Below are 13796 nucleotides of genomic sequence, written 5' to 3'. Positions count from 1 at the left end.
CAAACACACAACATAAAACCCAAACAGAATGTAAAAGACAACTGAAGAAAACACCGAACCTAGTGTATCAGTAAAATGTCAAACACATAAAACATAAAAAAAAAGTTAAAAGATAGAAAAACAACCAGAAGTGAGTAGGCAGTGTAAAATGTATTAAAGCAAGCGACTGCAACAGAGCAAACAGCAAAAGAGAGTTTCAGTCAAAGCGCATGCAGCTCTCCTCACGTCAGAAAATCCTTCTCCCTTATTTTTTTTTCCTTTCCTGACTTTGTGACATGCCAGCAACGACAAGAAGAATTCACCACATTGCCAGAGAAAGAAAATCAGCCGCTGAATTTGAGGTCAGCATCATCACAAGAGGAATCAAACAGCTTCTTCTTCTCATAAAACATCAAACTGCATAATTCATGAACCGGTTTGGCAGTTGGGGAGTGAAGCGAGTGACGAGGCGCATGCAAGGCCAAGTGATTTAGAGACAACTGTTTACATCAACACCGCTGGAGGAACACCAATAGACCCTGCATCATTCAGGACAGTAATGGTGCTAAAACACGTAACGCTATATAAGTATAATATTAAGTCTTATTTGATCTGTATATGGCTGCTAATGTGTCACAAACTGTATCTATAAACTTTGCATACTATCCTGTAACTTAACGTATGTGACTTTAAGCTGTATTTTCTGTACATAGACAGTCAGCACACACCTGCTTTCATCCTTCCTCCTCCTCTACACACGCACGCAAACACACTTGCTCATGATTTAACCTAATCCAGTACCAACAGTACCACCAGCCCATGAGGGGGTCAATCAAAGACCGGCTTTGCTGTTCAGAAAGCAGGAAACCGAAGAAGTCGACTCGAGGCCGATCACCAGTCAGTGGGGAAAAAAACAGCAAAAGGCAGACTGTTACTTTAGACCTGGTTAATATCTGCCGGACGAGGCCGTCCACGGGTTGAAGGAAGAAATGCATTAGTGTGTGTTACAGAAGGGTGGCTCCATAATAATAATAATAGGCGAGGGTGATTGCCAGGGAGGAGGAAAAGGGTGGCAAATAATAATAATAATAATAACAACAACAAAAATGGCAATACTAACAAGAGACTTGGCAAAAAAAACTTCTTAAACTTAACAGAAGTCAACGAAAGTCAAAGAATAATAGAAATTTGACACAATGCTGAACACGCACATCTTTCTATAGCCACTGTGTTACAAGACATAACCAACATAAAGTAATGTAACATTAAATCTTCATCCCGTCCCCGTAAAAATGTCCCCCAAAGTGCAATGTACAGAGTGAAATCATCTACAATCGGTGAGGTGTTGCGGAACGTTCGTTGGGGTGCAAACGTAACTCTCTGTTGAGTGTGCATTTACGCGTTACCTTGTTCTTGTTCTTAATAAAAGGCCAGAGTTTGCCCTTGGTCTTGCTAACGGGCTTCTCTTTTCCCTCTTTGGAGTTGGTCAGGCTGGTGTCCGACGCCGTCCTCTTCATGGCCTGGCCGTAGTCCTCGAACTCCACCTCGCCCGGGGGCTCGAACCCAGACTTGTAGGACTCCACCACCTGCTTTGAGTCCTGGAAAAATCAGCAACATTGTTATTTACTATTTTTTTTTTTTCAAAGATAAAACTATAATTTTAGAACTTCTACTTTTAAATGTAAGCAATGTTAGATGTGGTATTTTTGTTAGTTGAGAGGATTGTCCTGCTAATCAGCAGGTTTGGAGATAAGACTCAACACAATGGTGGCCTGGTGGTCCTGTTGTTGAGCAGTTTCTGCCTGATAACAGTTCATGACTGTACCATGAAAGGACTGGGTCTGCCATTATTTAGTTAGTGGTGCCACAGAAGAAAGAGGAAAAGGCCAAAATCTGTCGGGGAGGAGTTATGACCGAACACCAGGGTCAGGGACACGAGCCGGCTCGTCAGACACAGGAAGACGCACATTAATCACGTGCGGCACATGGATGGATATATCTGCACTGATAAAGTCAGGGGGTCTGGTTAGAGTTAGCACCGGAGTTCAAAGTTCAGCTGCTGTACACTGTATACATAAAGAGGCCGAGAAGAAAGGAGCATGTGACATGTTATTCTGCTGCTGCTGTTTACTGCGGCAGACACACAGTCACAGGCTGGTGTCGTCTCCCTGGAGCCGGGCCACACACACACACACAAACACACACACACACACACACACACACACGACGTGATGCCTGGAGCTGATCTTGTTTTATGTCATACAGCACACATCCAACATGTGACATCTCAATATATCACACTGTCCATTTCTTTATTTTCTCATCATAAAGTCTTTTTTTTTTCTCCCTTAGGCAAACAATACAAACAAACCATGTGACAGAACTTAAGTGAAACAACTTCATATTAACTTCAAAGAAGGTTCATAATTGAAAACAGAGATACTCTTGGAGCTCGGATCAATAGGTTGAATCTATTGGCTTCCAGCTGTTAGCAGCCAGTGAAATGAAAACACAGTCAAAGAAATATACGCTTTTTATTGCTGTATCAGCAGATACCAGTCCCATATCTACTACAGTCAACGTTCTATTCTATTGCTTTAACTGCAAATAAAGCCTGAAAACAGCTGAAAAGAACTTGGCTCTGGCAGCGTGTCTCAACTAACACTTCATAACCCCGCGATGAATGACAAACTGTGGTTGTTACATTTGAGGTTTTCACAAATATGGTAGCACAGTGAGCCACTGAAGAAGAAACAGGAGACACACCATTTTCACTATAAAGCAACTGCATACAATTGTGTAGAGTGTCAGGATCCATAATGATCATTCAGCGCAATGTAAATCAATCAATCAAGACTTTTGAACTTCCTCTATTATCTGTAAAACAACCCCGAAGGTCCTGCTGACTGCGGCTTTATTGTTTTTATCCAATTCTCTCAATTGACATGGATTTCCCAAAAATACCAAACTCTGCCCTCAGGTTTAACGGACTGCAGTGAACCACAGCACACCGGCCTGCACGTCCGAGAGCAAAATGTTCTTAGTAAAAAGGGCCAATGCAGCCAATACAGTATGTGATGAACTGTGCAGCTCTCACATCAAGTAGGAAAAGCATCAGCAACTTCAGCATCATCCAAGGGTGAAAATTGCCTGTTGCTGCTATGAGCCTGTTGTCAAGCACCGAAGAGGAATCGGCCGCCGAGGGAGCTGGATATGTGTGAACTAAGTCATCAACTCATATGAGACTGCGTGTTATAATCCACCAGTTATAAATTCCACTTCAACGAGACATCGATTAAAAGACTGTCTTCTCGGGTCTCGCTATAATTTAGATAAAAGCTGTGTCCTTCACATCCCCATAATTCATCTCTTTTCGTGTCTAACCCTGATTACATCATTAATGTTTATTTTTAATGTTTTTCTCGGTCTCTGAGACATCATGCGACTGTTACCACCGGAGTAGTAAACAAGACGAGATAACTGAACTTCCTTTGTAAAAAAAAAAAAAAAAAAAAATTAGGAATTTCCCTTTGAGTGGGGATGACTATGATGTGTCCTGGTGTAGTTCATGGAAGAAATGCAGCATGTACTCGCTGCTCATCGATTTTCTCCCTATAAAGAGATTGTGTTTGACAATTCTCTCACTCCCACTGCACTTTGTTTTTTATTTTTCAAAAACGGCCCCAAGTATAAAGTAAAGACAAAACCCTGCCGCACACTTGCTGCTTAAGTGAAAGCCTAATCGGTCCTGAGTGGGTTGTGACTGACAGCCTTAGCTGAGTGAGTAATATGTCCCATATGGAAGTGTGTGCGTGTAAATCTTAGTGGGTTTACTCACATCCTTGGGCTCAATGCATTCGGCGGCCTTCGTCATGCCGTCTAAACATTTCCCCACGATGGGCAGCACTTGGCGGTCCACGTCTGCGAACGTCTTCATGCACACTCCTATCCTCTCAATTCTTTTCTCCTCCATGTCTTGAAGTTTCTACATTAAAAAAAGAAAACAACAACAACATTCAAACGTCAACCACATGTTTTATCAGCACGCGCTCGAGAATCAGATCAGCGTGGGCGCTGCTCGCTTTGAAACTGATACAGTGGGCTTGGAATAAAACCGCCTGAAACAGAGCTCTATTGATAATGAGAACTAAAGATCTAACATGCCATCTGGTAAAGCCCTTTCTGTCTTTTTTTTAGTTTTTACTTTATTTACTGGTTGATTTCACTTTGAAACGACAGCACGAAAACTCAAGAAAAACCTCCTTTTTGTGTCCTAAATTCACAATCTGTCCGACTGTGATGTGGCCTTACTCGTTATAATAACGGCTTGTTACCCTCGTGTTGAGAATTTATTTTTGGTCGTTGGCCCACAGGGGAGTGGAGGCAGGAGCCAGAAAACAGAACTGAATTCCCACGCTAACTAATGATTGCACATTAACTTTTTAAGCAACATTTGCACAGACTTTTGAAAGACAGAAATGTTAAAAAACAAAATGTGGAGGAGACTCTATTAACGTATGCAGGAGAATGAATTGTTTTCAAAATCGCAGTGTGAAATAAGGCAATTTACAAACTGCAAAATGTAAAATGTAATAATATATTAATGTTGCTGTCGTTGGCAATAGATTTTATGGAGTTGAACTCTGTTAAGGAACTTTCAAAACCAGGATTATAATGTTTAGGATATATTCTATGCAACATATCTGACCCAGGGTTTATACTTTAGTGTTAATGGTTTCAGTAATGTTATATTTTAAGGTTCTCATCCTTGCATTTAAAATAGAGTGGTTAGTATGTTGATGGTATCTTGTGGAAAAAGGAACAAACAAAAATGACTTCAACTGGTAACACAACTGAAGTGAGGTTCAATCAAACTAAAGTAAGTTCATGTCATCATTAATTTCAATGAATTAAATCATTTGTGTTACCTAGTGAAGTAATGTTTTAAGTCTGTTATCCCTATTACACCTTTTACCTCTATTAAACAGTGAATACTGAACTAAAAAGTAACTTCTATCACAAATCAAATCTCAATATCTGCCACAAATTTCACCAGCATGTCTTGTGTTGTGGTGGTTGTTGTTGTATTTACCTGGAATATGTTGGGGATAATTGTGTAGTAATGGTCATTCTGCTCCTGGTTGAACTTCTGAAGGTAGGAGGAGTAATCGCCCTTACTGTCAGAGGCCATCTGGTGTCTCATCTGAGCTTGCTGTCGTGCCTGGAGATAACGGCACACAAACAGAGCACGTCAAACACACATGCTTTCCTCAGTGTTTAACACAGTCATATGGGTTATACACACACACACACACACACACACAGAGAAATAGGGCATAAAAACGTACATTGGTTGACACACTTGTGCATTGGCGTGTTCATGCATGCTCGTGTACACGTATAAACACGGAGCTCATGGACACACACAAACACAGGTGCAAACCCTCGTCGGGCAGCAGTGACGACCATATGTCGGCCCGAAGCCGCACATAAAATGGCAGGTGACCGGCTGCAGAACGGAAGGATTTGGATTTGGATTGCCTGCTCAGTGTCTGCTGCTGATAACGTCGATTATTTTAAGCCAGTTTCGTCTAAGGAAATGAAGGCAGGCGGGCAGAAACGCAGCAGGAGCAGCCTATTACGGATCCACTGCAAGCAGATGGAGATGAGATTATCTCAGCTAGACAGTATGTGTTTGTGCAGGGTTTTGTGTGTGTGTGTGTGTATATGTGCTCATGCTGCTAATTATTCATATCTGGTTCCTCTTCTATTAGATCTGAGGCCTGTTCCCACATATAAAAAAAGTGGTTTCATTGGTTCATCAACAAAAAGTGACTTTAGGAACCTGTGATTGCAATCAGCACTTGGTCTGCTCACTGCAGATGTACAAATAAAGCAGAGCTAAATAACTGTGCAGGGGCAGTAGCGGGAACCAAACTCTGGGAAAACATTTAAAGGACTTCCACACATGTGCGGCAACAGTCTCTCACACTCACATATGGGTAAGTAATAGATGATATAGTAGATGAAAAGGAGGACATGAGGGCCAAGATTGTCTGACACAAAGGTACATTATGTCTGGCACATGAGGACTGACAGACAATACCTCTGTGGAAAATGATAGTCACAGCCTCCGACAATGGAAAAAAAAAAAAAAAGGAATCCAGAGAAAAGCTAAAAAGCACATGTAGAAAAAACCCCAGCTGTTTAAAATCTACGTGTGGTGCAGCCCTGTGAGCATGCACTTATGCACTTCTGTGCTGCACTGGTGTAGGCGCATGCAAAGTGAATGTGAGTCGAGAGCGTCGCTATGGTAACCTGTCGGATGCCGAAAACCACAAACTGTGCTGCTGTGCATCACGTCCTGCTGTCATTTCCTGGAAACTACCTGATTTACTTGGATTTATTCGCGTCTCTGTTTAAACAGTGTGTGCACGCATGCCCGTCTCTGTCTAGTTATTCTTGGGATTTCTGAAGAAAGTTGAGAATGAAGAACAAATAGATTAATAATAAGAATAACACTGCACGTTGACACCTTGTGCAACACCGTCCACGGTTTTTCTTAAACCACACATATAAACCTCACGGTGACACGGCAAGCCACTGGTCACGGGTAAGACAGGACAGGGCGTGTTAACAGTGATCTGGTCGCGGCTGTGTGGAGACAGAGTGCGATCCCACAGACAGGACAGACTCTCTGTCGGCTGGACCTACCTTGAGAGAACTTCGCTTCAAGGCATGGCATAAAATAAATATCAAAACACACGTACACACACACACACACACACAAACAAAAAAAAGTTTGTTAGCAGTTTCCATACAAACAAGAAGTTGCCATAGCAGCATTTCCTGGACCACCACGCATGTAATGTGACAAAAGAGGAAGCTGGTATCTTATGCCGTGTGTTCATTTTTCTTAGGGAAGTCTATCGTCAGATCGTTGTGGATATGTGGGCCGTGAATGCAAACCCCAAATTGAGGGGTATTGTTCGCCAGGCGAAAGGAGGGGAACAGTTAGAGGTTTGCTCCAGCGGTGGAGAAACCCGCAATACCTCAGCTCCACAAACAGCAGCTCCTCTGCATCAAGAGAGGAAGAGATGAGACGTTACAAGCGAAATCAACTGAGCTTGTCAAAGGATGTCAAATATTCACAGCTCCGTTCTTATTGCCAGAGACAAGTAAATTAGTCGAGGAACTTAAACGGTATAATTTCTTCATTAAAAACGCATTCAATTCTAACGTGGCCTTCATGCTGCACAGTACCACACACATCCACGTCCACTAACATGTACAAACCCTTAGTTTCTTTTTTTAAACCTCAAATCACACTTAATTACACCGCAAACTACAAACAACACCTTCGCTTGTCACATTTTATCTCTTTGCAGGAATCTGAGGTGCATAAATAGAAAGGATCTATTGTGTGTACATCCTCGCTATATAGTCTTTATTCTTTAAAGCAAAACTTCTGACAAGGGGCACTTGGAAAAGACGGGCACCAACACTGATAAAAACACAAATAAAACACAGCCACTCTGCACATTCACACAGTCAATGTAGACAAAACGAGGGAAAACACAATACCCATAAACCCCTGTCAGAAGAACACACGTAAGAGAGGAGTTGAAAGTGTTGGACAATAATCCATTGACTGGCATGTCCGCAGAAAATTCTTAATTTCTGAACAATGGAAACGTAAGAAGGCGGAAACAAGAGCTGAGCTCTGTCTAAACACCAACGAGAAAACTCATTTCAAAGACTGTTAACCTTTTTTGGGAAACTTAATTCAGATTTAACTGAACATTGTATGTGGAAAAAGTATCACATTCATGACTAACACTGGATTAAAAAAAAAAAATCTTCATTATGTCAACCATAGACTCAGTAGGAGTCAAAACAATTCAACCAACTCCATTATAGAACTAACATTTTCCAAAGAAACTGAAGTTTTACTGAAACCACTTAAAGTGCAAGTCAAGTCTCACCAACGTCACTACTAAAAAGTTATTGAAATAAATGTAACTATAAGTTGTCAGAGTGGTAACAATGATGGGGATAAGACCTGGGTGCAATGAAGCACAATGCAATTAATGCTCATTTTAGCTGGAACAAACCCAGTCCCGGTTCTATGGTTCTGTAGAGGTTAGTGATGCGTCTCGCATATTAACACGTTGATCAAATGAGAGTAAAGAAAATAATTCTTTGCATAATTCTTAGTAATGTACGAGTCTTTCATGCATCAATAAATGGAAGAACTGTAATCAGAAACAACACCACTCTTGTTTTTTTAGCTGCAGTGCTGAGTCCTTGCAGTTGAGTTCAGTGTTAGCCTAAGCCTGTTGTCGCTCTCTGGCTGTACGTCCAGAAGTGCAGAAAGGCCCTTTATTCCAGTCTGTATTTGCATAATAATCGGGTCTGGACTGTGTCGATTCCTGCGTCTAAGCTCTGCTCCGACAGCTGATGAAGCAGCAGGACCACGCGCTGCTGACCCATCATGCCTTGCGGGCGTGGGAGCTGTGTGGGTTAAGGGCTAAAGATTGTGAGGGCTCCTTTAAATTGGTTATGACAACGGGAAATGACATCAGCTACATCCCCTCGGGGACACGAAGCACTGGATGTTCGACCGCATGTGATGATTTATTGAGGGATGGTGTATCATTTAAAAAAAAAAAACACACACTTTGTATACGTATAATCACTACCCACATAAACACACACAAGCACCACACGCTCTTTTCCTCCTTGTTGCTAAGGCCCATACAGCACAGCAGAGGATAAATCAGGATGCGTAGCTGCCATCGGCTTCTTTTAGACAATGCCGGCTTTCACACACGGGAGCAGGCATCAAGCGCACGCTCACTCAGTCTTTGACTGTCTGTCAAGCTCAGGGGAGTGGGAGGCATGGAAGAGGGCAAATAAACTGGTTAGAGCTAAGTGGACAGCGCTACTTGGGGGGAGTGAGGAAAGGGGCAAATAAAAAGGTGAAGCTGTGTTTAATGCATGGACGGTATGAGGCTTGCTTGTGTGAGTGGCGGGTAGCTGCTGCACAGGGGGGTGAGATGACACATACCTTCTCCACATCAGCCTTGGTCACGTTAATGTCAGCGTCCATCTTCTCAAAGTATTGCTGTGCTCGGTCGGCCTCCTTGCAGTCTCTCTCGAACCGCCTTTTACACTAAATTAAAAAAAGGAGACACATGGCGTCAATAACTGACCTTTTAATCAGCACAGTTAATACACGTCATAACATATACACATGCGTCCCATACACTTCCAGGCCCGGCATTGTGTGTGTGACAGAGGTGGGTTTATGCCACTGACACAGACGCGGTGTCTGTCAGAGTCTGCAGCCTGCAGATTAAACAAATGTTCATAGTGGTCATTTGTGTAGAGAAAAACAAGCATTCATCCAACCCTCTTTCGACCCTTCCAACTGAACAATCAGTGTTTGTTGGGCCAGCGTGCACTCTGAACTCTGCCTATCTGCCTCGACAGCACAATGGAATCATTGAACGTGCAGAGAATTTTGCAGGACAAGGCGGTTATGCATCTCTTTTCACACTCTTTCTCTCCCGCTTGAAGGGGGGGCCGGGCAGAGATAAGAGGCTGGTGTTCTGTGCAATCTCTCACTAAAAAATGTATAAAAATCACGCTCTGCGACCTGCCCTTGCTTAGTTTTTCAACTTTCTCTTCATTCAGTCTCATCTTGGCAACAGATAACCTGCATGACGTCAAAAATATCACTTGAGAACTGTTTGTGGTTTAATACCAAGTCCCCCAGCGCTCTGCACAGTCCTCCACTTACCCGGTTCCTGTTTTTACATTCATTTACACACAGCTGAACCTCAGCTCGTGATGATAACACGCTTTATAGGGACACTGATGTTCCCTAAGCATTTGTAGCATGTGAGTTTGTATTACATGCTGCTGATGTTAAATGAATAATACACTATATTGAATGTCCTGACCACGATTGGGTCTTTAACAAAACGTTTTGTCTGCATCCTTCTTTCGTTATTGCCAAATATCAATGCAGAAAACATTCAGGGTAACATTAGAAAGCCTACAATGTGTCTGCTGCTTGCACTGACTAAGATATATCACATAAACATCAAATTAACATTTTTTTCTCCACGAAAATAGGGATCTATTCCAAAACGTAAACCTGCGATGAGAAATTCATCTTGACGCCGTGTCATCGGAGCTACTGCGACTGGAATAATGTAAAAATCAATACGGACTGCACACCGCAGGAAGACCCACTCACCGCTTCCAGCTGTTTCCACGAACTCTCGATGTGCTGCTGTGCCTTACGCCCATCATGGAAGTGCTGTAAGCAGAGATGGAGAAGAGAAAGAATTGATTATAAATATCATCAAGCGCTTCACAGGTGAACCTGACCTTGGCACAGCCAGAATAATAAATCAAAAGCAGGGGGAGAGAGAGAGTATGAATATTACAGACACTGGGACAGGAGAGCATTAATGTGAAATGAGAAAGTAGGGCATATTTAAATAGATACTACACTATGATGTCTGCACAACCCGCCAGGCTTAACGCCCAGAGATTTGCACCAGCAGATGGATATAAGTCCATTTAGTCTATCAAAGAGCAACCAGATTATATCCCACCAGTTAAACACCAGTGGACGAGCGCTGTGTTTTTAAACGGTGGCAAAACACATCCAAGTGACAATGGTCCAGTAAGAAAAGGGATGGGATTGCATGAAATCAGTTGCCTGACTGACCTCAAGAGTTACAATTATGTATTTAGATTTTAATTCAGTCCAAAAACCTTTATTTTTTTTGGCCATATAAACAAAAAACATTGGTGCGCTTCATTTATTGCTGTGATTAGCAAATGAAAACACTGTAAGACGCTAATCTGAGATGGATCGCATGCTTGAAATCAGCACGCTGATAGTTATGTCGGAGCATGTGACGACAGCTTCCCCATAAACACAGAATGTGTGCTTTGGCCCAGAGGGACAGACAAGACTGACGGTTACGACTGATAACTGAGAGAGTATGGAGAGGTAGAGTAGAAAACTAACGGAGCGGGTGGACATGAAACAAGACTCTTAAAGCAAACATGCCACCAGATAGAACATGGAAGTGTGTGAGGCACCAGATAATGTAATCTAGTGGGCGAAAAGACAGTAGTCTGTGGGTACATGGAAACTGTGGCGCGGTGGTCAAGGCTGGGCGGCAGCTGCTGATCTACAATCACACACACGCCTTTTTTTTTTTTTTTTTTCTTTGAAACAGACTCCTCTTGGTCTATCTCACTCTAAAAGAGAAAGAGGACTTGGCCTGGAGAGAGAGCACATCTCTCTGTGTGGACCACAGCCAGATGCCCAGGATGTTCAAACCACAGACTACTAATTCTAAACCTTTGTTGCTAAAAATCACGCCATGGCTGCTTAAAAATAGAAACAAATCCTCCATTAACTGCTAAAATGTCCAAAAGAAATCAAATGTAAAAAAAAAAGAAAAAAAGAAAATGAAATGGAATAAAGAACGACCTGGATATCAATTGGGTATCCCCTGGTTACACAGTCTGCTGAAGTAACAGTCAGTAGCTGAGCTGAATAACGATGCTGCCATTCAATAACAGACCCAGGACATTGTAAAAGAACAGAAAGCTGTTGCTTGTGCTTCTCTGGGATTGCAGCGCTTGGACAGCACAAGGAAGTGCAGTCAGTATTCTGTGCATTGACTCAAACACAAAGACAGTTGGAGGAGATGTGAAATAAAGACAGAACAATGGACACATGAGAGCAGTTAGTGAGGCTGGTTTACCTCAGGTAGTCGTGCTTCTCATTTCAAGGGAAATAAGGAAGTGATCCAGTGTTTCAGAGGAAGTATTTGAGCTCAAAGAGAAAACAGGACATTGTGGAGTTGATGACGTCCTGTCAAACCAAGGTATAGCATTTCTTTTTCTTTCTTTTTTTTTCCAAATGCTGTTAAGAGCCTGGCCTTCAAATTCCTGGTTGATAGCAGCAATCTTTTCAATGATGAACAACGTCTCACTAAAGTGGTGATAAGATGTAGTGAAGATGCCATAAAGCCTGTTCACCACACACATGCACCAGACGGGATAACATCATTGTTACTGTGAGGCATTCTTTCTACTAAATATTTGTCTCCATAACAACATTTTTTTTTGAAAAATTCTCAATGTCTCAGGCTGTCTGCATCAACAAACTTTCCATCAACGAACTACACACACGTGCTTCTACCCAAACACCTCCATTAGAGTCAGGAGATCCACTGTGACCATCGTTTTAGTTCTGTTTTCTTACTCCGACCAAACCAAACAAAGTCACTATGAGATCATTCAACAGATGAAGGTTCAGCTCGGTTTGATATTGTTTTCCATTACTATAGTACCTCCTCAATGTGGGCGGAGTCAACTGCCTTGACATTGTTTTATACGCGACACACCAACTGGTGACTAGTGACTTGTAAAGCAGTTGTGTTCGGTGTAACTGAATCATTAGACTCTGTTAATTAAAAAGATCTGTTCCTAGAATTGTTCAGTACTTCCTGCATGACGAGGGGGGCAGGCTCCGTCTGACACAGTCACTGAATTGAATTACGGCAGACGGGGTTGTAATTCACGATCGATTCCGGCCGTGCGGTCACTAAATACACCAGACTATTCAGTAAAATACTACAATTCATTATTAAATGAACTATGGCAAAACAAGTTTTCTTATTTCAGCATCTTAAATGTGAATATGCTATGGGTTTTTTTTTCTGCATTTCATGGCCGAAACATAGAATTGATTAATGTAGAAGACCATCAACAGATGAACTGATGATGGAAATTAACAATTAGATGCTTCTATTAATATACATAGTTGTACTACACCTTGGATGGCTCGTGTTAGTTTCACTTATCCCGGTCCATCTTGTCTAGTTTACTTCCTGTTTTACTTTGTAGTGTTTATTCCTTGTGGGTCTGTTGCGTAGTACTTCCTGTATCCTTCAGCGATCTCCCCTGATTACCCACATCTGTTCCTAATTGTTTTCACCTGCATCTCGTTATCTCGCCTCCCATCAGTGTGTGTGCTGTAGTCTGTGTGAAACGCGATCCAATTATTATCCATCTGAACTAATTTGATCGGAGAGACCAGATATTATATTTACTTCATCGTGACAGGCAGGTCTGCATCTTCACAAAACGGAACAGAATTCTTTTAAGTCAGCCTCTGCAGTTATACCACATGTAAAGAACGCATATTATCTGTCGTGGACAGTTGATTTAAGCTATAGTTGTAGCTTGACTTCATCATTTGATTGGATTACTGTCCCTTGTCCCAGTATATATTTTAAAAGTCGGGTTTTTCCTTGGACTGACACAATAAACGTCATGTTAACATACAGACATAAATGCTCTGGTTAGGCTGATAACAGAGGCGCAAACACGTTTACTCTTGTGTGAAAAGGTCTCACACACCAGCTCGGGCTAATCTGCTCATCATTCACTGACATGATTTGCTTCATAGGAATGTGCACCTGAAGTTTTCAACAGCTGTCAACAACACACAAAATCACCAGGTACAAGACATGGCCACAAGTCATAAGGAGGTGCAGAGACTAAAGAGATGACTGACTGAATCTCCCCAGAGCTTCACTGACATGTTTTCTCCTCGCGCTCACAGCATTCGGTGATGGTTCGAGCCGAGTGATATTACAGAAGTTCTTTTTTTGGATTCACATTTGCAAATGTGGGAGGCTCTAACCATCAAATCTCCCACTTGGCTTCTTTTTTTTGTCTTTCCACTCCTCACAAGAAGGCGTGCGAGGTCA

At 42.1% G+C, this 13796-nt stretch overlaps 1 protein-coding gene across 17 annotated transcripts in view; it reads right to left on the bottom strand.

The window, feature by feature from the left end:
- The window catches only part of LOC131445807 (formin-binding protein 1), a 56541-nt gene that overhangs the window by 14986 nt on the left and 27759 nt on the right, over positions 1 to 13796 (bottom strand). For all 17 annotated transcript variants that reach the window (XM_058616480.1, XM_058616475.1, XM_058616476.1 and 14 more), the window contains exons 5-9: positions 10247 to 10309; positions 9050 to 9154; positions 5072 to 5200; positions 3818 to 3964; positions 1386 to 1577 (exon numbers count right to left, since the gene is read on the bottom strand). In XM_058616480.1, coding sequence (XP_058472463.1) covers positions 1386 to 1577; positions 3818 to 3964; positions 5072 to 5200; positions 9050 to 9154; positions 10247 to 10309 — 636 coding nt within the window. The remainder of the gene's footprint in view (positions 1 to 1385; positions 1578 to 3817; positions 3965 to 5071; positions 5201 to 9049; positions 9155 to 10246; positions 10310 to 13796) is intronic.

Source organism: Solea solea, chromosome 19, assembly GCF_958295425.1.
Source record: "Solea solea chromosome 19, fSolSol10.1, whole genome shotgun sequence".
NCBI lineage: Eukaryota > Metazoa > Chordata > Actinopteri > Pleuronectiformes > Soleidae > Solea > Solea solea.
Note: the sequence above shows the minus strand (reverse complement) of the source record. Positions and strands in the feature narration are given on the sequence as shown.